This window comes from Acanthisitta chloris, unplaced genomic scaffold (assembly GCF_000695815.1).
Source record: "Acanthisitta chloris isolate BGI_N310 unplaced genomic scaffold, ASM69581v1 scaffold9519, whole genome shotgun sequence".
NCBI lineage: Eukaryota > Metazoa > Chordata > Aves > Passeriformes > Acanthisittidae > Acanthisitta > Acanthisitta chloris.
Window position 1 is genome coordinate 14,275 of NW_008692206.1, and position 26,674 is coordinate 40,948.

Consider the following 26,674-nt stretch of genomic DNA (forward strand, 5'->3'; position numbering starts at 1 on the left):
CTTCAGAGCTCGGGATGCTATTTCAGATCATTTCATGAGCAGAAGTGGAGTCATTGTACAAAAGAGATCCCTGGTAACTGGGTACAAACAGGACACCAGAACTTCTGCTGCTGTTCGCAGTTCACCTCCTCTGGTGGCTGTGGGACCCTGAGGAATTAGGTGCAGTGCAGCTTTGTGCTTCCATTTTTGCATAGGGAAAATAAGGACAGTGATAATTACTTTCATTTGTAAAGCACTTGAAGATTTATGGAATATGAATGACTGTTATTAAGTGAAAAGTGTTGCAGAGCTGGCTTAGTTGCACACTGTGCCAACAAAGTCCCTCAGCCTATTGACCTCAGTGTGAACTACTCATTAAAGTTTATAGGACATTTTGGGGGATGAGTTGAGGATGTTATTCTGCTGGAAATATCGTACTGAAGGCACATTTGAATCTATCATCCACACTGAATTTTTCTCTCTTCAAACTAAACATAGCTGCTTGATCTATCCAATTTTCTTAGTTTGTTTATGGAAGTTTATGATGGGTATGTACTCACAGTTAGCTCAGATTGTACTCCCATGGCATCTGAGATACTACAGTTCATTCTAGTCATAGCATAAACACACAATAGTGGTGGTAGTGAGATAAAGAGAGAGTTATAAAACATTAAGATGTCCAATGAAGCAGTATGAACTAATGAGTTGCATGGTCACTTTTGAATAGCAGATGTTCTTTTTATAGATACTGCATTCATTTTATTTATGCTTAAACTTTAGCTATGCTGGACACTGCTGTTTGAAAAGCTTGCATATTTTTCCAATGGCAAAAAGTGTAAATTTAGTATGAAAGAAACAGACAACATTTTAATTTATACTAGAGGGAAAAATAGAATCATAGAATCATAGAATTGACTGGGTTGGAAAAGCCCTCCAAGGTCATCAAGTCCACCCCTACCGTGGTCACTAGCCCATGGCACTAAGTGCCACATCCAGTCTCAGCTTGAAAACCTCCAGGGATGGGGAATCCACCACCTCCCTGGGCAGCACATTCCAATGCCTGAGCACTCTCTCTGCAAAAAATCTCTTCCTAAGATCCAACCTAACCCTCCCCTGGCCGAGCTTGAGTCTGTGCCCTCTTGTCCTACTGCTGGTTGCCTGGGAGAAGAGACCAACCCCCACCTGACTCCAACCTCCTGTCAGGGAGTTGCAGAGGGTGAGAAGGTCTCCCCTGAGCCTCCTCTTCTCCAGGCTGAACACCCCCAGCTCCCTCAGCCTCTCCTCATGCCACTTGTGCTCCAGTCCCTTCACCAGCCTCGTTGCTCTACTCTGGACCTGCTCCAGCACTTCATAACAAAACTCATGCCTTCATGACAAAGCTATTAAATGAGCTACTCTTTACATTTGGGTCTGGCTTGCTTAGAGAATTATTATTCATGCAATAATGCAGATCTACAGATGTTTCCTTTTTTTTTTCTTCCAGCCAAAATTTGGATTGTTTGAAAAGTGGGGAGATATTTCACCATAGTGCAAGAGAAGTTAGAGAAGAAGAGAGCAGAATGACAGCTTTGCAAGTGCCACATGCCTGCAGCCTGTTGTCTTTAGTGATGCTGTTCCTTCCAGTCACTGGAACGTCAAAACAAAATATTCCAAGGCTGAAGCTTTCCTATAAAGGTAATACTTTATGCAGTTTTTCTGATTCTTCACTTTTGTGTTGATGTGATGTTGCCAGCAGTTCATTTGTATTACTAACCAAGAAAGCAAAACACTGTCCCTTTAGTTCCCAGAAATACATAATAGAAGCCCTAAAGAGGCTTGAATTCTGCCAAGGGACAGTATTAAATTCCCTGGGTTTGTATGTGGAGGGGCACGTTTCTGAAATATAGCTATCTGTTTAAACTAGTGTTTGTGTTGGCTCCAAGAGTGTGTTAATAAACCATACATAAATTGGAGGGAAGTAATAGCCTCAAGATAAGCTTCTATTTCTACTGAGAATCATAGAATCATCAAGGTTGGAGGAGACCTCTAAGATCAGCCAGTCCAACCATTAACCTGTCACTGCTGGAACCCCCAAACCCTAACCCAGATCCTCCAGTGCCACATCAGACACCTCTGAAACACCTCCAGGGATGGTGACTGCACCACCTCCCTGGGCAATATCCCAGTGCTGAACACCACAACAGGGAAAACATTTCTCCTCACACCCAATCTGCCTCTGCCCTGGCTCAGCTCAAGGCCATTCCCTCTCTCCTCTCCCTCAGCCCTGGCAGGACACACATCCCACACCTCTCTCCAGCCCTGGCAGGAGTTGCAGAGAGCCAGGAGGTCACCCCTGAGCCTCTTCTCCAGGCTGAGCAACCCAACTCCCTCAGCCCTTGCCCATGTGCTCTGCCCTTTGCTGCCCTCGTTGCCCTTGGCTGGACTCGCTCAGAGCCTCAATGGCCTTTGGGCAGTGAGTGCCCAAAGCTGAGCACAGCACTGAGCTGGGACCTCCCCAGTGCCCAGTGCAGGGGGAGAAAGACACTTGAAACACCCTGACACCCATTGGAGACATTCCCATGTCTCCCATCTCCCATGTTCAGGACATGTGACATGGAGGACATTCACACATTTCTGGAGTGTCAGTGAAAGTTGAGAGAGTTGCCCCATTTGTTTCAAAGAGCACTGACACTTCAGTTTGGCAATAATTGGTTTTGTATCACTCGGTTGATATGTGAAACTCTTGATATGTGGCTGTTTCCTTACTTCTTTGGATCACAAAATTGTTCTCCTGTGGAATTTCTTTATCTTGCTTGTAGTACTTGTTGAGAATGTTACAGGCTGAGGGGTTTAAACACAGCTATTTATGTATTAAAGGACAAGTTTTTGTGGAAGGTAAATTTCTAGTTGCTTCGAATGTGCAACATGCAGAGATAGGTCACTGATATCATCTTCTGTAGCTAAAACTAGTGCTCTCCAGTTAAGTTATTTTTCAGCTCTGTCAGCACCTTTCCCTAATGGGAACTATTTCTGCTTTTTCTAAGTTATGTCTTCCTATGCAGTGCAGAATTCCACCCTGGATGGTGTGATGGGACAGGCTGTAAAACCTTCATCAGTGCTTATGATATGTTTATCACGAGCTTAGCACACAGAGGAATTTTTTGAGTAAGCACAATGACATATTATTTATTTACAAGCTTCTTCTTGCTAGATTTTTATGCCACTGTGCATGTCATTCCACTGTGTATAGATGTGCTTGGATGTGTTTGTGTGAGAGAGGCAGAGGAAGAAGGATCAAGGGATCTTGACAACGTTTTTATACAGTCAGGAAACGGTTGCGCTCACTGAAGCCAATGAATACAGAAACTGGAAGACCTGACATGAGTTATGAAAGTTAGCAATAAAACCCTCCTAACACACACTCAGCCTTCTCCCAGCTAGGCCTGCTGAGATAACTCCCCAAAGCAGCATATCCCATATGGCCACGGCATTTATAGTGGATTTGACTCTCAGTGATGAGGGAATTCCACTCCACTTCAAAAGGAGATACCCTTTGGCAAAATCCTGATGGATGTGTTTGGCAGGTAAGGAGGGGGAGAGAGAAAATTATTGAGGTCAACAAAGGGAAGGAAAATAATAGGGCTGAAATGTTAGTTGGAAATTGTGGCAGAGACCTGCAGGGAGTGGTTGGGAAAATGCCTGAGCTCGTTTAAAAAGACAATGAGAAGATGATTGATATTTAGGCCCTGACCCAAAGTTTTATTAGCAACTTTATAAACCTTTCAGTCTGGCTTGAGGGATCCAGTTTCCTATCCAAACTTATCCACCTATATCCCCTTGGGGGGGGAAAAATCAACAAGAGATGCAAAATGGCACATAAATCTTAATTTAGAGAGCTGTGATGGAACTGAAAAGCCAAAAGAAAGAGAATTATCAGAATTTATTATGTCTTTTCTTACTTTTTTTTTTGGGAGATGTGTATTTTCCTTTTTCCACATGGAACAAGAATAAAGTTGCTGCTGCTTCTTCACACTTGAGCACTGTATATAGTGCCAGAAGGGCTTATCATAATTAAATCATACTTGTGTTGTTGACAACAGCATGTCTGATGTGCTGACTATTTTAATACAGTTGTCAGAATTAAGCCTACCTTCCTCCCCCCCAGGTATTTCAGCCAAAATAATTCCAAGGTTTCTGAGAATAAAATGTAGGAGAAATGAACTGTCTTGCCAGTTCTCATAAAATTGTTACAGTCATGTCAGACAAGTCCTGGCATCTCTGTTCTGGGGAATTAAGACTTGAGAGGAGGAAGAATTTCAGGCTGTTGAGCCTGGAGAAGAAAAGGTTGTGTGGAGAGCTCAGAGCACCTTGCAGGAGCTGAAGGGGCTCCAGGGAAGCTGCAGAGGGATCTGTGTTAGGAGCTGCAGGGACAGGACAAGGGGCAATGGGCACAAATTGAAGGAGAGAAATTTAGGTTAGATCTTAGGCAGAAGTTTTCCCTGTGAGGGTGGTGAGACAGACCTTAATTAATATATACCTCTTTTACAAGATTATGATGAGTTTTTATCGTTATGTTACAGTTTTAATATTATGAGAAGGCAAACAACTCTCTTCTAATAGAAGGTTGCCATATTTACAAAGCTAGGACCTGATTTTTGAGTAATATTCCATATTGTAATAGCCTTTGTGTAACACTACATTCAGTCTCAGAGCAGTGTATATATTTACTGCTCTTTGTCATGTAGTTGGAGATACCCTGTGACCTTCATCCAAGCTCCAGGACTCCTCAAGCACACAGTGACATTCAGCTTCCCTGAGCAGCCTGTTCTCATTGTCTGTTACCTCATTTAACATCCTCACTCCAACCTCTCTGTCAAATGCACGAGGTTTTCATATACCAGAGACATTTATTCATGTCATTTTCAGGACTGCATCAACTCTGTCACTGCAGAATGGAAGGGTCTGTGTTGTAATTCATGCACACAGATGGGTTTGGTTCATACAGTGTAGACAGGCTAATTTCTCTCTGTCTTTTGAGCAGTAGTGTTTGCCAATATATTGACAAGTACTTTTATACATATGTTTTATGTGTGTTTCTAGGTTTTGCTTTCATAGAATCATCAAAGTTGGAGGAGGCCTTAAGATCATACACCTTCGGCTTTAAAACCAGAGTTTACTTAACACTGTTCAAAACAACTATGGTAGCAATTTAAATCTAATAAATAAGAATGTTTTTCTCAGCCAATTTGTTCTTCTCCACACTGAATGAATTGAATCTCACTCCCACGAAAGTCAGGGCAAGAGTTTTGCCACTGAAGTAAATCGAAGCACGATCAAATTCAAACTCTTTCTTGCTTTTTTTTTTCATCTTAAATAAGTAAACCAAGGCCAGGCAATTCTTTCTTCTCTGCTGAAGGATGACAATGCTAAATCATCAGCTCCACATGGAAATTAGGATTGTTTAGTTTCATGCACTGTTTCGCACACAGGGTTTTCTTCCCCCTAAGAGTGATCTATTCTTACAACATGATGGAAAAGCAAACAGAAGAGAACATTTTTGGTGCCAGGAATTCTTTTGAAAATTTGACTGGATTAGTACATTTCCTTAATGGCCTAAAAAAATGATCCTTTGAACATTCTGCTTTACCATGTCCTGTTTTCTGTATAGTTTTTGCTTGAAACCTGTTTCGTTTTAGAACTGGTGAGATGCTTAACTGTTGCATCAGAGCAGTTAGTTTGTTCTGTTTCAGTCCAGCTGGCTTATTTCCATGTCATGCTTTGCTTAATTACACATATAAAACATAGTTAGAATTGTATAGCTCCATGAGCCTCACTTAAACTGTCTGTGACACTGTGGTAATCCCAGATCCACGATGGGGTGTTGCACAGCTATGAATGGTTGGAATGTGGTAAACTGGTGATGTATTAAAAAAAAACCCTAGAAATGAGCTTGCATTTTGCAGCTGTGCTTGCTCTAAAGGAAGAGGAAGAAAAAGCAGTAAAAAACCTGTTCTCATGGCAATACCAGCTCACAAAGATGAAGAAAAATGTGCTGAGTGAGGATTTGATGTTTTTCTCAAATCCCTGGTTTGCTGTTTAATTATTTTTTCGGTGATTTCTCAGAAAAAAAAAGAAAAAAAAAAAAAGATCTCTTTCAGATTGCTTTGCAGGGAAACATAAAATGTTTATGTGAGAGTGAAGATCCTAGTTTTGGCTGATTGTCTAGATATGCAAAAGACTTTGGCTGTTTTGTCTCAAACTGCTTTCTGGAGGCAGTGATCACTGAGACTAAAATGTACCCTAGCTGGAAGATGGATGGGCACTGCTGTCCTTGGGAGCAAAGACTCTTGTATATGCTGCAGACTAAGTATAAACTTGAAGGCATTTATTTCATTTTAGCAATGGGAAAACCAGTCAGTTTCTTACAGACATTTTTTTTTCTCCCTTTTTTAAACTAGTGAACTTGAAGGTCAAATCCAACTATATGTTGTATTTTCTGTCATATAATTATCATATATATAATGTCCTGGAGAGCAGCCTCCAGTCAGTGACATCAACAGTTTACATAGCAGTTGAACTAAGAATAACCTTAGAGAACTGACCCGTATCAACCTCTTAACAGTGTAAACAGCCTGTAGCTCCCAACAGTTTTTGGGTTTTCATGATCACAAAAGGGCCTCAATTGGATAAAAAAAAAGAATTGTGTTCACAAAATACCAAACTATTCTGCTGAATGTTCACTTGATTAAATCTCAGAAGATGAGAGGAAAATAAACAAAAGAGTAAGGCTTTGGGAAGAATGATTGGTCCCTTGTAAAAAGAAGGATGGGACAACACTGAGAACTGCTTCCCTAGGAGAAGAATGTGGGGAAGAGACATGATCAGTGGTGTTAGCTTTGACAGGATTCTTTCAGAATTATTGTTTACTGTGCACTTTTACTAATGACATCTGCTAAGCAAATCCAATTCAGAGCAGCTCCCCCAATCCCAGCCTTGTTCTCTTTCTGTGCACTAATTTGAGGCTGTGATCCTCTGACATCAGTGTGTGTCTAGAAGTGCCTGTCTGTGGTCTCAGCACAGGTCCTCGAGTCACATCCTATTTCCCTTTCCTCCCTCCCCATTTCTGCTGTTCCATTTATAGACAAGCTCCTCAAAGACAAGCTGAGGGATGTAGGGGAGGATTGTTCTGTCCTCAGAATCCTTTGGAGATAAATGCACAAAGAGATAGCAGAAAGAGACAGAGGCAAAATTTCCTTTATCATGGCACTGCACTGTCCCTGAGGTCAGAGGGATTGGCTAACTGCTTAACAGAGACACTTCAATGAGGGTGGCAGTGACAGAGGTACCTTTCTATTCCACTAATTTGAGAAAATAGGTGTTCTCCTTTGTGCTTCAGATCCAGGCTGTTCCAAAGGAGTGTGCTGTGTTGAACCATAGACTTTGACAGCTAAGAGGTTACTGAACACATTGAATTGTGCTGTGTTGAACCATAGACTTCGACAGCTAAGAGGTTACTGAACACATTGAAGTTTTGTGTCTGACTTATCTGGTGTCTTTAGGGTGACTTTACAACTTCTTCTGCATCATCCGTGCGCCCTGGATTCCTCTGGAAAATATACCTCAATAAACATGTAGCACATTATTCTGTATGATATCTGCTGGAAGGCAGGAGGGCTCTGCAGAGGGACCTGGACAGGCTGGAGAGATGAGCTGATTCCAATGGGATGAGGCTTAACAAGGCCAAGTGCTGCTTCTGCACTTTAGCCAGTTGTGTTACCTTGCTGCACTTGCTTGCTTTTCAATAATGTATATGTGGAAAACTGGAAACAATGGAAGGGGAAAAATCTTTCAGATTTCCTGAAAACGATCATTCTTTAGATTTAAACTAGATTTTCTTAGAGAATATCCATCCTATACAGCTACCTGAAATGAGGACCATGTGAGCTAAACAGTGCAATCACATCTCTGTAGTTCTCTTCTGTAGCACTTCAGAGCAAGGTTATTAATTTTGCCTTGTGAGCTCAACCAGAAGTCCTGATGGTAGAAGCAGTTAAAATATCAATTAACTCTCCCGTAGTCATTACAAAACTTTCCCTTCCTCATTCAGAGCATGGGAAAGAAAGCTTATCTGGCCCATGCCAAAGAGGGAACCACCCTGTGGGGAGAGGAGCAAGCAGAAATGTATGGGGAGAGAGAGCAGGAACCTCCCAAAGCAGGTTTGCTGCCAACAGCGGAAATATCTGTTCCACTGGCAGGTAAATCTGCTCTGTCCCTGCCCTTTGCCTTCTTTCCTGTGCAGGCACTGCTCCCACCACAGCCTCTTCAGTCCTGCCAAGTGCTCCCTGGGTAGCAGGTCATGGTGGTGAGCTGGTTATTGTTTCCCAGACCTCCTTTGCTGATTGTCCATCTGAACCTGTCTTGGTTCAGTCAAGAATCCAAAAGAGCTTTTCAAAGAGTGTTATGAGGAAATTTCCTTGCTCTCAGGGGGACATAAGGAAGGGGGTTGAAGGATCAGCAGCAGCACTTAAGAGATGTTAGAGACACTCTCAGACAGTGGTTTCATGGCAGCTGAGCCAACAGAACATCGTGCTGCTTGTGGAAGGAGGACAGCTCCCTCCCTTATCCCTTCTCCCCAGACACACACCTAATCCTGTTCCACCTCATCTGCTCCCAGATCATCGAATAATAGAATTTTTAGGAGTTGGAATGGAGCTTAGAGATGATGCAGCCCCAAGCCCTGCCCTGGGCAGGGACCCCTCCCACCAGAGCAGGTTGCTCAAGGCTCATCCAACCTGGCTGTGAACACTGCCAGGGTTGGGGCAGCCACAGCCTCCCTGGGCACCCTGGGACAGGGTCTCACCACCAGAACAGGCAAAACTTCTGCCTGACATCTAACCTAAATTTCCCTCCTTCAATTTGTGCCCATTGCCCCTTGTGCTGTCCCTGCAGCTCCTAACACAGATCCCTCTGCAGCTTCCCTGGAGCCCCTTCAGCTCCTGCAAGGTGCTCTGAGCTCTCCACACAACCTTCTCTTCTCCAGGCTCAACAGCCCCAACTCCCTCAGCCTGTGCTCACAGGGAGATGCTCCAGTGCTCTGAGCAAGTTCATTACATGAATATATTGTACAGGCCCATGCCATGTGACACTGTCTTACACAAGACTTGTTCATGCCACTGCAGTTCAAGGTTTCTCATTTTTCAGCATGAAAGCCATAAAGTCTTGTCTACTTCATCATGAACATTATACTCATTAAGAAGATTCCAAACACATTTGAACACAGTGAGAAAAAAGTCCAAGTGGGAGTATTGTTAAGCTGTCTGACCAATTTAAGACCATCTTTCACATATAACAGCTGTAGGCTCGATGGAGCAAGTCCTGGTATCAGATGTGTGGTCTGAGAAAACAGGTTTGAATGAAATGAATCATACTCACAAAGAGATCTGTCAGCACCTATCAGTGGTGTCAGGACAGCTGTTGAGTCAAGTCCTGGTTTCTGCAGCCAACTGTACCTTGGATTTTCTTCCCTGCAGGTTTAACTCCTGAACACAAAAATCCTCAACAAAATTCTCTTCTGCTCCAAACAAAGTCCATTTATCTTACTTCCTACTTTGTCAACACAGCAAAAACTGAGTAAGGGTTTAAAACTCTGTGATGTTCTGTACAGCTGCTACCAGAGAGTAGGAGCAAAATCAGTTTCATCAGGCCACAGATCTATGGGCTGTAAGAGGGAGAAAAATCCTCTGTCTGGCTCAGGGTGAAAATTGCAGATGCTTCCAAATCCTTAAACAGTTTGTCCATCATTCTGAGGGAAGCAAAGTCTGAAATGAAGGAATAATTGTGCAGTATAATGATGGCAATTGGTTTCAAAAGGTGGGACAGCATTGCATATAATTTCATGAGCCATACTTTGACAAAGGAAGAGCTATGTGCCTTAAAGTGCTAAATATGATCACTGTGGTACATTTTTAACTCCTGGACATACTTGCAAAGTGCAGTATGTATCTCTATCCAAGCAGGAAAGAATGAATCCACTGCTGCAAAGTGGAGTGGGTTCATTCCTGCAGGTTAATGCAAGGCCCAGATCCCTGGGGTGGTTTTGATGCTAGACAGTTTCTAGGCACAAGCTATTGTCAGTATGTTTTGTTTGTGGTGCCTGTTCCTCAGAGAGCAGACAAATCTCCACACTTCATTCCCTGTGGCTCTGTCCTTCATATGTTTCATGATTCCAAGTCATCTGGTGATGAACCTAAAGGTAGCTGGAAGGTTGATGAGATTTTAGGCCCGTTGGAGCAGTAAAACTGATCCCCAATCAGTGAGTTTAACTCAGCTCTTTTATACACTCCAGTCAAAGAGGATTTTGCCATTATTTCCACCTAAATCCTATCATATATCCCTTTCTCTTTATGTGTTTGATTGGCTGATTGGGAGGGACAAGAGGCTGAGAAATGGTTAACCAGGGCATGAATGAAATTACTTTTTTCTTTAGTTGCTCCAAGGCATCTAAAAGTTGAAACTCTAACTAGAGAGATTGGGATGAGTAGAATTCATTTAAAGTTGCCTTTTCCCAGGGTCAGGAAATTCATAGGCTGTTTACCACTGTGGGTTTATTAATATGGGTTTACTAATATGGGTTTTCAGAATAGCTTTAGGAATAGGTGAGTCTATAAACCACCTGCCTCTGAATAAGGCTAAATTTGATCTCATCTACTTGATGCTCAGGTCACTGGAAAATAATTTGAAAATGCAGGGCTAGAGTGTGGTCTCTAGGGAAGTCAACAGTTCCTCATCTATATGGCTGAGAAGAAAAGTGGCCTCTGACTTCACTAATGGCCTAAAAGTCTACTCTGATAGCTATGAGGAAGAGCTGCATTATTTTAGAGAGGAATATCCTCTCATCATTGCAGAACTCTGAAGGGAATTTGAAATCATAGAATCATAGAATTTTAGGGGTTGGAATGGAGCTTAGAAATGATGCAGCCCCAAGCCCTGCCCTGGGCAGGGACACCTCCCACCAGAGCCTGGAGTAGAAGGAAGCAGATTTCAGTCAAATAACTCTGGTTATTTAGTTATTATATACATAAGGACTTGTGAGATGTGACAGGAAAACAAGTAAAAGTTCAGTCCTGACAATTGAAAATGAGGAAATAGAGGTGGTGACTCCACTATTTGCAAGTTCTGCCTTTCATTTGAAGAGGTGCTTGGGGGGTATTTATTGATGTGCCAAACATTCTTAATAGACAGTTGTGTGTGATCAGATGCCAACGGTTATCTGCACATCACAAAGCTCACATGCTTGCCAATCATTTCTATTGTATTACATTTGTAGTGCATAGTCTTTAAATATCCACAGGATCACTTTAAAAAGAAGAAACAAAGGTGATTTAATTTTGCCTTGGGAACAACAGTGAGTTCACTTACTTTGGCAGATGTTCAAGACAGATAAACTACCTAGGAAAAAGGAACCTGTGCAAACCCACAGCCTTATGTCTTCTTCAGAAAAACAAATGTTTCACTCAGATGCATTCTCAGTTGTGCTCCCTAAAGGAAATTATTTGCTTTGGCTCTGTGAAGTTTGTCAGTTGGAGCTTTGCATTTTTTTCATCTATACCATCAAGTCACAAAGCAGCTTTTAATCATCTCTGCCATAATAACACTTTACAAGTTATTTGTGCAGGAGCTGAAGGGGCTCCAGGGAAGCTGCAGAGAGATCTGTGTTAGGAGCTGCAGGGACAGGACAAGGGACAATGGGCACAGATTGGAAGAGGGGTAATTTAGGTGAGATGTTAGGCAGAAGTTTTCCCTGTTCTTGTGGTGAGACACTGTCCCAGGGAGCCCAGGAGGCTGTGGCTGCCCCAACCCTGGCAGTGTTCACAGCCAGGTTGGATGAGCCTTGAGCAACCTGCTCTGGTGGGAGGTGTCCCTGCCCAGGGCAGGGGTTGGGGCTGGATCATCCCCCTATGATTATATGATTCTATGATATGTGGTTTTAAATATGCTTTGTAAATATCAATACTTATTATCAGAACCAAATGATATTTTTTCTTTCAAAGCCTTTCTGCTGTGTTTCTGCTGCTGGAGATGATTTAAGCAAGCAATGATCAGACTGTTGTGAGCCAAGTCCACTGAGAGACTGAGCTAAATGAATAAAACACAGTCACTCTTCCAGCTTTTACCACTCAGCAGTGAAATATTAACCCAGAAATGGAGTTTGATGAATATTCATTAAATTACCAGACTGGAAAAGAGTATTTAATTTTCAGTAAAACAGCAAATACAGACTATAAGCTGAGTACTGAACATGTAGTCATGAAAGACCATCCCTGCAGCCAAATTCGTTTCTGTACCTTGTGAGAATGCTGATTCTGTGTTAGCCAAGCTCCAGAGATCCAGTGATGGAAATCAACAACTTGCTCTAAGCTTGAAAATCAATGGGAAATGTGCTTTTCACAGTAAATTTTTCTGGTGTAATATCCTTGGTGATAGTAAATATATCTCTCCATAAAGGGCAATTTCAATGCATAAGATTGAATTGCTTTGTTTCATGGAGTGAGAACAATGATTAATTTGGCTGTAATTTAATCAACTCTCTGTTAATGTTTACTTGACAAGTTTTATTAAGCCATGTTTCAGTTTTAGTCTGATCAGTGGCCATGCTCAGAGTCTGAGTGCCAAGCTGTTTTCAAGAGTTAGTAAATAACTGACCAAACCTGATTCTTCCTCACTTTGCAGCTTGTGTTGTCATTTACATCAGCAAGAAAGCAGTGTGCAGTGCTGGAATATTTTACAGATGTTTTCCTTATGATGCAGTGAAACAAATGACTATACAAGGCACCAGGCAGGACTCATTCCCACTTGGGTGTTCCAGTCATGAAGCAGCTTTTCCCCTCACTGTTGTAGCTGCCCTAGGTGTTTTTTTTTCACTGAGAAATACTAGAAGTGTTAAGCAATAGATGAGAAGTGTCCATTTGGGATGGTGACTGAGGAGATCATTCCTTCCAAAGAGGAATAAAATGGGAAGTGGAGAGCAGTCTCAGTCATCATCTCTGAGGTATGTGGAGGATTGAGGGTACATATTTTGGCAGTTGTCACCCTTGCTAAGCCACATGGTTTGCATGACTCTTAGCAGTGAAAGTGCCCTAGAGCATTTGCACAAACATATCACTTTTCCTTCCTCAGATCAAATTGCTATGGCTGGAGATGCAAAGGAATTTTGCTTCATATTCTGCATCTTCCTTACTGGTATCCCACAGGAGAACACTGTGAGATGACTGGAAGCTTGTCATCAGAAGAGATTTTAAAGTCACAGGGTGATAGGGATTGCTGAAACACAGTAGGCTGTGAAATTCATCAGTCTTTCCTGTTTGTTCATGCTAATGCCTGTGAATGATGAATCAGTAGATATTGTGAGCCTGGATCCCTCTGCTTCCCTCTATCATATGTACTAATTGGGACACAGAAGTCTTAAATAGGGATTTAATCTAGACTTCAGAATTTAGAAGGCATTTATTATTATATACAATGGATCAGATAACCTAGTAGAGGAGCCAGCTCTTCATGGGTGGAGAGGAGAAAGGCTATTACTCAGAAATTATGTGCTCCAGCAATGCTCAGCTGATAAACAGCATGTTAACACTCATCCAAGAAGAATTTGAGTAGCCCAAGGGAGTTCAAAACCTCCTGCTATGCTGTGATCAGCAGCACAGAACCCCTTCCCAACAGACTGCTCCATCATATCCAGTACCAAGAATTTCCAGCCAGAAAGAACACAGGAGGAGGAGGATTGTACAGAGTTTGATGTTTAGTGAAGACACATCTGCATCACACACAAAAAATGAATAGAGTTTCACTCGAAGTGACTGTCCCCTAAGAGAGTTACAACAAGCATCAGAAGAAGAACATCTTTATGTCTCCTGGGTGAAATCACACTAGTAGAGTGAGCTAAGCTTCAGAAGTTCTGTGTCTTGAGGGTTTTTCTTCCCTTTTAAAACTTGTATTTATTTATTACACTGCTTTGGTCGTTCTTCAGCCAGGCTATTCATCAGCCAGCTCTAGTGTAAGGAGTAGAATCATAGAATCAATCAGGTTGGAAAAGACCTCTAAGATCATCAATTCCAACCCCACTGTGGTCACTAGCCCATGGCACTAAGTGCCACATCCAGTCTCAGCTTGAAAACCTCCAGGGATGGGGAATCCACCACCTCCCTGGGCAGCACATTCCAATGTAAAATAGCTTGGGTTGGACTCAGGATTTTTATAGTACCATGCTCACCATAAGTTGTTCCTATAAGTGATCTTGCTGTCAATTAATGAACAGATCTTTTAAAGTGTTACTTATTTAGAAAATAAACCCTGACATCGTTGTCTTTTCAAAGGATGTGTGAGACAGGACAGTGCTGGTGTAGAGCAGTGTAATGCTGAACATTGCATTTCATTTTTCAATGTGAAGTCAGATATTTTTTTTCCCAGAGTACTGCCAAATAAATCTCACCTAGGGGAATAGGAGCTGCAATAAAAGACAATTTGTTTTCAGCCTGTACTGTAACAAGATTCTGCAGTGAGCCAGAGAAAACCACACAAGCTTAAGTAGAAGTGACTGAGCCAAAAAATAATTGTCATAATTATATACCAGGTAGTCAGATTAATAATGATAAACTATTTTTCCTCCCACAGTGCTGTTTATTAGCCAGCAACAGGACTTCATCTTTGCTTTGCCTCTCACATGGTTTGTGAGAGACCTTGGAGAAAAATGATTGGGTTTTCTTTGCTTTTTCCCTTTATTTCTTTCAAGGCTCTTTTTTCTGCAAAACACTGGCCCTAATTTTTATTGTAAAGTGTGAATAATTTGTGTTTTGAGTCTTGCTTCTCTAGCAGGAAGGCTACATTGTCCATCCCGTGCCAGGAAGGTGGAAATATCCTTAATTTTACGTTCAGTTAAATACAGGCTTTGCCTTTCTGTCTGAAGGTTTCTGAATGGTTTAGCTTAGAGAGTTTGCTTGTGGAAGAACAGATTCACATGTTAATTTTTTGTGCCCCAAATTAATGACTACCCAACAAAACTTAAATCTCCTTGTGCTCTTTTCTATATGTTGTGTCCTCATCCTGAATTACATCCACAGAGTATTCATTAACCAAAAGGTTACAGATTTTTTACTTTACAGCCTTTTAACTTTTTTACACAGAAGTAGAGATTCTTTCGTGAGCTTCACAGAGTAACATGTTTTCCTTAAGTACTTTTTGAAAGAGATTTGAAGGCACTTTTAATTCACAGTAAAATTTCAGTGTCAAATTTGTGGTTTACGTAGAACATACAGGTTTTACTTCCATAGAATCATAGAATCCTCAAGGTTGGGAAGACCTCTAAGATCATCCAGTCCAACCATGAACCTGTCACTGCTGGAACCTCCAAACCCTAACCCACATCCTCCAGTGTCAGATCCAGACACAGAGTATAGGGTTTTTAGAGGTGTTGCTGCTGGATCTTCCTTCTCCTTACTACACCATCCTCATTTAATTGGACTAATTGACCTTTGAAGATCCCTTGATTGGCTGCAGGAGAAGGCTCATGTAAACCATGTGAAGTTCAACAAGGCTAAATGCAAGGTCCTGCATGTGGGTCAGGACAATCCTCAGTACCAACACAGACTGGGTGATGAATAGATTGAGTTCAGCCCTGCAGAGAATGATTTAGGGATACTGGTGGGTGGAAAAGTGGATATAAGCCAGCAATGTGTGCTCACAGCCCAAAAAAACCGACTGTATCCTGGGCTGTGCTCCAAGATTGTGGCCAGTGAGTTGAGAGTATTCTGCCTCTCTAATCTGTGCTGGTGAGTACTGCATTTAGGTAGAAATGGACCTGTTGGGATGAGTCTAGAGGAGAGCCATGAAAGTGATCACAGGGCTGTAACACCTTCCCTGTGAGGACAGGCTGAGAGAGTTGGGGTTGTTCAGCCTGAAGAAGGGAAGGCTCTGAGGAGACCTCATTGTGATCTTCCAGTATATAAAGGGAGCTTATTAAAAAAAAAAACAAAAAAACCCCTTTTACCAGAGCCTGCAGTGATAGTACAAGGGCCAATTGTTTTAAGCTGAGAGTAGATTGAAATTGGACATAAGGAAAACATTTTCTGTGATGAGGGTGATGAGACAGTGCCACAGGTTGCTCAGAGAAGTTGTGGATGCCCCAACACTGAAAGTGTTCAAGGTTAGGTTGGATTGGGCTTTGAGCAAGCCAATCTAGGGAGAGATGTTTCTCCTCATAGTGAAGGGGTTGAACTGGATGGTCTTCCAACATCCCTTCCAACTCAACCATTCTATGAGACTCTAATACCTCCCACATCTAACCACTGTTTCCTGCTCCTAACTGTTCTGGGCTGGCATTACCCTCCTTTGCTGCTTTCTATCTGGAGCACCAAACATGGTAAGATATTGATCCTTGATCATGTGTATCCATGAGAATGATCACATACATTAGTTTTCTTTGAATGAAGGAAAGGTGTATATATATATTTTGCAAAGATCTGTCTTCTCTTGGGTTCTAATTCACAAAGATCTGTCTTCTCTTGGGTTCTAATTTATGTCAAATTTCTGATTCCTTCATGGCATAGAGAATTTATTATGAAAACCATACACAGAAAAATGCTTTGGAACAGTAAATATTACCCAATTTGGAAGAAATAAAACAAAACAAAGAAACCCAAGGTTGACAGGACCTGTGTTATGACTCTAGGCAGACTTGCTCCAAGACTGCAGTTATCTCCCTGCCATTCTCCATGCTGGTTGCATTCATTTATAAAAGACACTGATGAGTCATATGTAAACATTTGGATTACAAAGATTTTCTTCATTTTCCCACAGACTTGCTGCTTTCAAACAGCTGCATCCCATTCCTGGGCTCAACAGAGGGGCTTGATTTTCGAACCCTGCTGCTAGATGAGGAGAGGGGCAGGCTGCTCATCGGGGCTAAAGACCACATCTTCCTGCTCAACTTGGTGGATTTAAACAAGAATGTAAAAAAGGTCAGTGTCTTTTCCATGGAGTTTATGTCATCCATTGAACTTTGTTTATTTCTCTTTCTGTTTTTTAAACTTATTTCTTCACTGGGTAACTGCAGATCCATTGTGCAATGCAGAGTACCAGGACTTGATAATCTCACCTCCCAGAGTTGCACTGATTATCTGTCATGAGTGGAATTTCTCCTGCTCTAGGGTTCAAATTGATTTGAATTGAAGGAGGGAAATTTAGGCTAGATATTAGGCAGAAGTTTTCCCTGTTCTGGTGGTGAGACACTGTCCCAGGGTGCCCAGGGAGGCTGTGGCTGCCCCAACCCTGGCAGTGTTCACAGCCAGGTTGGATGAGCCTTGAGCAACCTGCTCTGGTGGGAGGTGTCCCTGCCCAGGGCAGGGCTTGGGGCTGGATCATCTCTGAGCTCCATTCCAACCCCTAAAATTCCATGATTCTATGATCTCCTGTGTGACTGATGCTACCTGTAAGAGTCTTGCAGTACATGGAAATAGTATCAACACGTCAGGAACCAGTGAAAATGCAGCTCAGAGTGTTTACTTCTTAAATTCTCTGGTCATGGTTACTTTCATTTGCTCATTTTGCTCAGTCTTCCTTTGTATGTGTGATGTTTCCCAACTTTGTGCCACTTGCATGGGTGGTTGCAGAGTCCTGGGTTTTGCCAAGGGTATGTGAAATAGGATGAGCTCTGACACTGTTTCTTGAGGAACTTCATGAGTAACTTCTGCCTCAAGTTCTTTACTTCTCAGACCATCTTTCCCCCATAATAATGCCTATATTTGCCAGCTGAACTCAAAATCATTTGATAGAAAATAACTGCAGACAGCTCTTTGATTGCTTCCTGACATCACTGGGCTTGCTTTGCTGTACTCTTCAACAGAGCAGAGGCAATTTGGATGGTTTAAATTAGAGTCAACTGTAAGTGGCAATTTTAATATTCGCATTTGTGTTAATGTCTAGAATTACTGGTGATAGGAAAACCTTCCACTGGGATCTCCTGTACTCCCTTGCCTGTGCCCTGTGACAATGTGTTAACTCCAGATAATGAGATGGCAATTTAGCCTTCAGTATTTCTAGCAGGCTCAGTCAACTGGAGCTTTTGTAAGCACAATTGACTGCTGTGTGGAAAAACCAGATGCTTGCACAGGAACACACATGAAAACTGGTTTCCTGCTTCTTGCAGATATGAAGCAAATTTAAATTCTCAGCTGTGTTTGATATTTTCTTGAAGCACCAGAAGGGGGTTTTAAATTACTCTGTTCTGCTGTCAGCTCTGAAGAGGTAACTGACCCTGCATTAATGTGACTGCAGGCAGGGGCTGAACAGGTGGAACAAGAGACTGTTCTGCCCCACATGTTTGAGCTCAACACTTGCTGTGGTTGTATAGAAGAGATATAGTACCAGGCTGAATATCTTATTTCTTATCTTGACTTCTGCAGTGCTGCACATGGCAGTTTCTTTACAACTCAGATTCTGAGTATTTCAGGACATGTCTCCTCTGGGATGCTTTATCAAGCACTTACCTTGCTTCTGTCACCTCAGTAGTGACTCAAAACCCACCACCCCTCAGGATATTGCATTCATAACTGCACTATTGATTTTATTTGCAGATTTACAGGCGACAAATTGATTTCTGGGGGAGGCTTAGAAAGCAAGTTTGGTTTGTGTGAAAAGCAGATTGCTGTTTCTGTGGGATGCTGTTTGCCTCCTGAGAGATGCTGAGTGCTGTCACCTCCCATTATGTTCAGTGGGGTTTTCTTAGCCCAGACCTTGCTGGAGGTGGCAGCACCCTGTGTGAGCCACCCCCTGGCCAAGCTGGTGACATTTTCCCTTTAGCCAAACCACCACTGATAATTAGGGACATTGTGCTTTCCAAGAAGAGCAGAAGACAGATGGAGCCAGGAGAATTAAGGTGCAATCAGTCAGTGCCATTTGGTATAGATGTTGTAGAGCAAAGACTCACTCTGTAGTGGAAGGAAAATTTGCATTTGGTGAGCTGAATAGAAGGTGTGTGACTGCATATCTGTGGTAACCTGAAAGGAAAGGCAAGAAAATTCCTAACCACTTGCATATCTGGACTGAAGGAATCATTGTGTGCAGGTCCAACTGCTTCTACTTCTTAGTTTCACCATTCAGATTATATTAAATTTTTCCGTCAAAACATGGAGGAAAAATACATTTAAACAGGTAAAACTGACTGAAAAGCCCTGCAAAGCATCCTGGTGTGCTGATTTCCAATGTGAAGAGAAGGTTGTGTGGAAGGAAGAAAGGCTTCAGGAGCTGAAGGGGCTCCAGGGAAGCTGCAGAGGGATCTGTGTTAGGAGCTGCAAGGACAGGACAAGGGGCAATCGGCACAGATTGAAGGAGGGAAATTTAGGTTAGATCTTAGGCAGAAGTTTTGCCTGTTCTGGTGGTGAGACCCTGTCCCAGGGTGCCCAGGGAGGCTGTGGCTGCCCCAACCCTGGCAGTGTTCACAGCCAGGTTGGATGAGCCTTGAGCAACCTGCTCTGGTGGGAGGTGTCCCTGCCCAGGGCAGGGCTTGGGGCTGGGTGAGCTCTGAGCTCCATTCCAACCTCTAAAATTCTATAAACTCCATGGGCATTCAGCAGCTTGATAAGCTTCTGTGCTTGCATAAATGCCCAGGTAACACAAGGCAATATCACACAAGTGTTTCTCTTTGCCTCCTCTGTGCTTTGGCTGGTGGAATCTCATGGGATCTCAAGGGATGAGCCCAAGGCAGTTGCGTGAGGAGTTGAGTGTAAATCTCAGTCCCTGCTGAGGTTGATGCTAAAGGATACTCTCCAGTAGCAGCAAAGTGTCAGAAAGCAGCATTTGCAGGCTCTGTGTTTAGACTGACCATGGTTTGGGTTGGCTCCAGGCCAGGGGCTCATTTCCAGGCTTTCCCAGTGTGAGGAAACCACACATGTTGGGACTACAAGGGGCTGAAGTGTGTCCTTTGTAGTCCTCTGGAGAAGGAGCTGTCTGGAAAGGAATAATCTGCTTACACACAGCCACTAAAATGAGAAGTAATTGATTAGAATGTTAAGGTTCTGATGTGTTTATTATGACTTCGAGGAAGGAGGGTTAAAATCAAGTTGAGGGGGCAAGAGAGGTGGAATAGCTTTGAGGCTAGAATGGAAGATTGTGCATAGTTTGGGGTTTTCTTTCCTTAAAACAAAGCTGAGCATGAGCTGTAGAATGCTCTGTGCTGGGGAGGTTCAGCTTCCCCTAATAAAACTCTCAATTTCAGATATTTGTTTTATTAGGAGCTACTGATACCTCTGAAAGCCAAGTCAGGATCCCCAACAATTTGCTCTCATATGTGGATAAAATTACTTGGCAAGATTATATTGTAGAGTCTACTGCTCTACATAAAGACATTTCTGGAATAGTATTCAAAGAAGCATCCAAAGCATCCTGCTCCCTTCTCTAATGTATACATAGATATAATTTAATAACTTCCTTTTTATGACCTATTTATTTACCTAAATTAGGTAATTTGACTTACACATATTAAGTTATGGCTTTATTTCCTGGTGTATTTTTCCTGATGTAATAAATCAATAGTTCTGCAGTCTCAGTTTCTTAAATGATTGTAGTTTTTATTTAATTTATTGTGTAATGGACTGAAAACTTCCATAGCTGTCAGCTTGGAAAAAATTCCATCCAGTTTCCAGTGCTTGCAAACCTCATTACAAAACAACATGAAGTACCATAGTATAATAAGAAAAATCCTGCAGAGTGACAGACAAATGCAGAAAGCTAGAGTAAGTATAAATAGCTAAAGTTTAGCAATGTATAATCATCTTCCTGTAGCAGGGATATAATTTTTGTGAAGTTTTTTTGTACAGAAGCTGCAGCGACAGGACAAGGGGCAATGGGCACAAATTGAAGGAGGGAAATTTAGGTTAGATATTAGGGAGAGGTTTTTTTACTGTGAGGGTGGTGAGACACTGGCCCAGGTTGCTCAGAGGGGTATTAGAAGCCCCAACCTTGGCAGTGTTCACAGCCAGGTTGGATAAATCCTTGAGCAACCTGCTCTGGTGGGAGGTGTCCCTGCCCAGGGCAGGGCTTGGGGCTGGGTCATCTCTAAGCAAAAGAAAGGAGAAAAGAGCAGCAATCTATGTTTCTCAGGGCATTGCAAATGGGGACAATAAATCTGCATCCAACTATGCCATAACCAGTAGAAGTTCAGTGCAATGCAAACAAGCATTTAATATCATAAGAGGCTGGAAAGCTGCAGGAGAAATTCTATAGGAGCTGTAAACTCCTGCTGGGCAGATCACTTTGGTCCCTAGAACTTTCTTGCGAGTTTCTTTGAAGCCTTTGTTATTGTATTCCTTAAAGTAAATAAATGCTAAATACAAAATGTTGTCAGCTGGGTAAACATGAAAGAGCTGCCAAGGCCCTTTCTGTGGGTGCCGTGCTGGGTCCCAGTGCACCCAGGGTTACATGGCAGTGCTATTATCACTCTGTAATCCACAGCCAGACCCGCCCAGCTCTGCAGGAATAGCAATGCTATCAAGGCCTGACAAGCTTTTGAAAAGCTGCCAACCTGCAGGAGCTGTCAGTGCTGGAAGACACAGCCCCATGTGGGCCAAATAGATAAACATGTCAGATCCCCAATAGCAGCTTTGGAACAAGTTGTTTTCATCTGCCCCAGTGTGTGTTGGCTCAGGGTCACAAATTAGCATCACTTGGAGCATCCTCAGTTTGTAGCTGCTATTTGTTTGGTGTTGTCAGGTACTGCTGTCTTGTGCCATCCTTGAATGTTCTCTTGAATTGATTTTTATCTCTGTTTTACAGGGGAAAAACACACATGCACAGATATATGTTGCTCAGCTGGGTAAATGCTTATGAAATAGCAGCAAATAATTTATTCTCTACCTCCAGTGCTTGTCAGCAGTCCAAGTGAGCTTATATGTCAGCACAGTTATCATTGTGCAATATGTGCAGTGTGACCCACCCTTCCCTGCAGGAGGGGGAACATATATGCAAATGCATGTGCATATTTATGTAAAATAGCACCCTGGAGATATAGGAGCAGAGTTTTGCATTCATTGCTCTGAGAAACTTTCATTCAGTCTCTGTAAGTGTGGTCTCAATTAGGAATGTAGCAAGTATTGAAGGGAGGTTTTGGTTCTTGCCATCAAGCCTGAGCCTCAGGAACACATACAGAGTCTGAGATGTTTATTGCAGCCTTGAAACACAAGAATACCAAGATTGGGCCTTCCTAAACAAATATGGACAGCTTATTCTGTAACTCAAGGGAATTTTGCTTTCTGCCTGTCAGCAAAAGCTGCAGAGCGAGAGTGAAGTTTTCTTGCCCTATCAGAATTAAAACCTTGCCAGGGAACATCACTGAAGGCCAAAGAGTCACATGGAAACCACTGGTGATATCTAAAGTTCTGAAACTTGGGGCATGAAGGCTGGAAAAGGCTAGAATAAGCCCAGTGGAGCTGGAGGAGGATTGTCACGAGTCCATCTGTGATCCTGTTGGTTTGTTCTCAGGCTCTGTGAGTAGAAAATGTTCTGAGAACCTAATTGAGGCAAAGCTGAGATTTTACAGGGGCATGGCTTGACTCTGCACATGGGGAACAAGTTGCCATCAGTGAAGGAATACTGGTGGCCCTGCTTTTGAAACACAGGGAACTTCTCTGTCTCTTGCAGTTCATAGGTTACTCATTTCCACCTATTTTGCAGTCCAACCCTTGTAACCATGGTAAGGTTGGACTCGATGATCTTTGAGGTCTTTCCCAACCCAGTTGATTCTATGATTCTATTGCCCTTCCTCCCAAAATTAAGAGAAATAGAAAACTTCTATCATTTCCAATAAAAAAGGACTGATTTTACTGGATATCCATGGAGTTTGGTGTCCAAGGCTGCTTAGCAGCAGGCACTGAAAGAGGAGTGTAAGCAAAATCTAAATGGTGCTTCAGGTTAAGGACTTACAGAGACAGAGGTGATAATTTTGTTCTTGCTAGACCTTGAAGGGCTCTTACCACTGAGCTATTTATTCTTGTTTTGAACTTCTGAAAACCTTTTGGAGTCCATAAAATTGTTTGTCAGTCTTAAACTTAGACACCTGTGTAGACAAGGTGAAAGCTTTTCAACAGTGTTTACAGACACAAACCAGCAGATGGGCCAAGATGTGAAGGAAGCAGTGTGCAACCAGGAGGAGAGCAGCCCTAGGTGGAAGAGAGTGTCTCTGTGATTTCCTTTTGCATTGTTGCCATAAATCATGTTTCCATAAACATCCCCTGCCATTTTTGTATTTCACCCCTATGTTTAGGTATAAAGAATGGCCAATATCCTGCTCTCTGAAAACATGTGTTCATCTTGGGCTTTGACTTTCAAAGGTAGGATTTGTCTTTGGTCTGAAGTGATAAACACATCAGGAGCAATGCCATTTGCCCTAAAAATCCTGGTGTTTGGTTTCCTTTTCAGAGAAACAAACAGTAGTCTGAGGTTGGTTGTGGTTACACTGTGGAAAATGAAGTGTAGAAGCACTGAAGCCTTTCAAGATTTAATCCAGAGTAAATGAAATCAGCATCTGGTCCATTTTCTTTAAACTTTCACATGTGCTCATAACATACACATGAACATTTACATTGTGAAAACCCTTAAGGGCTGAAAGCATTGGCTGCTCCTGAGGTTGTGTGGGAGATCAGAGTTTCAGAGAAGTGGAGCATGTGGAGATGTTGCCTTGTCTCAGACAGATGCAATATTAAAAGGCCATTTGGTTCTAATAAGAGGTTTCACTCTAACAACCACCTGCCAAATTTAAGCTACTGTGAGTTTATGAATGTGTCATCCCAATACACAGCTTTGATTTCCCTCTGACTTTCCAGGGCATTTGACTCAGTTTGACAGCACCATGAAAATAAAGAATGCCATGCACTGACACTGCAATTCCTGCCATGTTATAAATCTCTCCAAAATGATCCTCATCTCCTCTCTTCCCCCTTTCCTGTGTCATATCATATTATATCTTTCAGAGTTCCCATTTTCTGTTCCTATGAAATAATTGGAGTTGAAAATTCTGGTCAAATATTTTCCTGGATGTGTATTGCAGAGATGGGAAATAGTGCCACAGGTGAAGGTTTGTGGCAGATATTAATGACATTTAAGAATACATTCCTGGCTTTTAGGGATCTCTTAGTACTTTTGAGAGTTAGCTAAACCTGGATGAAACTGCTGAAGAGAAAGCTAAGTGAAAAAAATCTAGAGACAGACTGGTCAGTTTTCAATTACAGGGAGAAATTCAGATGAGGAACTTGGATGCATCCACTTTGTCTGCAGATGACTTTAAAATATTGAATTCCAGAGTACAACAAATACAGTGGGAGCCAGTTAGAAGCACAGCTTGGGGTAACCTTCCCCTTAGGGTCTGTATGTGAGAACAATCTGTCCAGTTCCCCAAGCTGTGCATTTCCCATCCTGCACACATGAATGCAGCAGATGTGAGGTATTTAGAGAGCAACTGGAATACACTCATGGTGTGCTAAAATTGGAGAGGCTGAGGGAGCTGGGGGTGTTCAGCCTGGAGAAGAGAAGGCTCAGGGGAGACCTTCTCACCCTCTGCAACTCCCTGACAGGAGGTTGGAGTCAGGTGGGGGTTGGTCTCTTCTCCCAGGCAACAGCAGCAGGACAAGAGGGCACAGACTCAAGCTCTGCCAGGGGAGGGTTAGGTTGGATCTTAGGAAGAGATTTTTTGCAGAGAGAGTGCTCAGGCATTGGGATGTGCTGCCCAGGGAGGTGGTGGATTCCCCATCCCTGGAGGTTTTCAAGCTGAGACTGGATGTGGCACTTAGTGCCATGGGCTAGTGACCACGGTAGGGTTGGACTCGATGATCTTGGAGGTCTTTTCCAACCTGGTGGATTCTATGATTCTATGAAAAAGGCATTAAATTCTTTCCAGCGTTTGTTGGGAAACTCAATAAATTTATAGTGTTTGCAGTGAAGTGTCCTAGGGTCAGGATACAGCAGTGCCCAATGTCCTAGTTCTCAGGATGCAATCCATGAACAGCCACTCTTACACCATTCAGGCATGATGTCCATGATATTCTCTTATGCTGCAGGGTGACATTGGATCACTGTCCTCTGTTTCCTCAGTGCTCCTTGATCTTACTGCTTTTATTTGCTTTTCATTTTCTTAGCTATGGATTGCAGAGTTCTTCAGAAAAGAAATAAATAAAAGAGGTCAAGAAAGAGTGCAAATCACATTATTGTCATTTTGCTGGTGGGAACATTGAGACCTGACTGTCACATATAGTAAGGCAATAGCAAGACTGGGGTTAGAGTGTCTCCTGGTTTCCTTTAGTGTCTTTGGATCGTGTTGCCTCCTTTACTGTCTCCATTTTATGGGCACATTCAGCTAAATCATGAATCCTTTTTCTTTTCCCCCCTCCACAGGGGATTGGCTTCTCATGGACAGGAGTTTCTTAGGGGAGTCTATGGCATGTGCCACTGTGACAGTGGTTTTACAACTCCATCTGGCTTTGTTCTTTGGAAGCTGCAGTTGGGACTGTCATAGAGGAAATCTCTCCATACCTATGAGCCTAAGCTTCTGAATTATGGTCTACATGCTTCAAAGAGCCTTAATAAGACATTTGGGACTAGATGATCTGTAAGGTCCATTCCAACCCCTAAAATTCTATGATTCTATGATATATATATTTATAGCATCCATATATCAAATGATGGATGTAAAAATCTATTCTTTTTGGGTTTTTTTTTCCTTTATAATTCACTTTTTCCTTTTCATTCCTATAGTAGAAATACATGTTTGCGGGCAGAAAAAAGTTTCTTTTAGAAATTCTCTGCTCCTGATCTGGAAAGGGCTTTGTGGTTTTTAATGTTTTGTTTTAATTAGAAATCAATTTCCACCTACCCTTGAAAGTGATACCTTATCTGTCCTACACTTAGGTACTGCTCAATTTCATACTCCTGGGAGATTTTCTGTCACTCTGCTAGCAGAGAACTTATTAACTTGCATTTGTTAGGAGAATTCAGTTTCTTTCCTGTTGCTAAATTGATGAAACTATTTCAAGAATTAATTAAAACTAATGGAAAGGTGTTTTGTTTTATTCTATAATTTGGCTCTAGAAGATAAAATCAGGGAACCATGACAGTAGCTAAACCTTTGGAATTTTGATATGGGTATTTTGCAAAGCAAATAAACTGAAGAGAAGAAAATAATCCTATTGAAGTATACAGTTAACAAGTTGCATTCTTGCCTTAAATTCAGTACCTCCACTTACCTATTCTAAGAGTTCTTCTGACATTTCAGATACAGATGTAACTATAAAATATGTTTTATATATATGTATAATTTGTACTGTTTGTGACATGAAATGATAATAATTTTACCTAACATTGTTGTTATCATTGTTGTTTGGTAGTCATAGAAACATAGAATTTTAGGGGTTATAATTTTACGTATCATTGTTGTTACCATTGTTGTTTGGTAGTCACAGAAACATAGAATTTTAGGGGTTGGAATGGAGCTCAGAGATGATGCAGCCCCAAGCCCTGCCCTGGGCAGGGACACCTCCCACCAGAGCAGGTTGCTCAAGGCTCATCCAACCTGGCTGTGAACACTGCCAGGGTTGGGGCAGCCACAGCCTCCCTGGGCACCCTGGGACAGTGTCTCACCACCAGAACAGGGAAAACTTCTGCCTAAGATCTAACCTAAATT

At 42.2% G+C, this 26,674-nt stretch overlaps 1 protein-coding gene across 1 annotated transcript in view; it reads left to right on the top strand.

The window, feature by feature from the left end:
- Positions 1 to 1,538: 1,538 nt before the first annotated feature.
- LOC103809717 (semaphorin-3D) overlaps positions 1,539 to 26,674 on the top strand; it is a gene marked incomplete at its 3' end in the record, with an annotated part of 59,661 nt that continues 34,525 nt past the window's right edge. Inside the window, exons 1-2 of the mRNA XM_009082573.1 lie at positions 1,539 to 1,653; positions 16,810 to 16,970. Of these exons, the coding sequence (XP_009080821.1) occupies positions 1,539 to 1,653; positions 16,810 to 16,970 (276 nt within the window). The remainder of the gene's footprint in view (positions 1,654 to 16,809; positions 16,971 to 26,674) is intronic.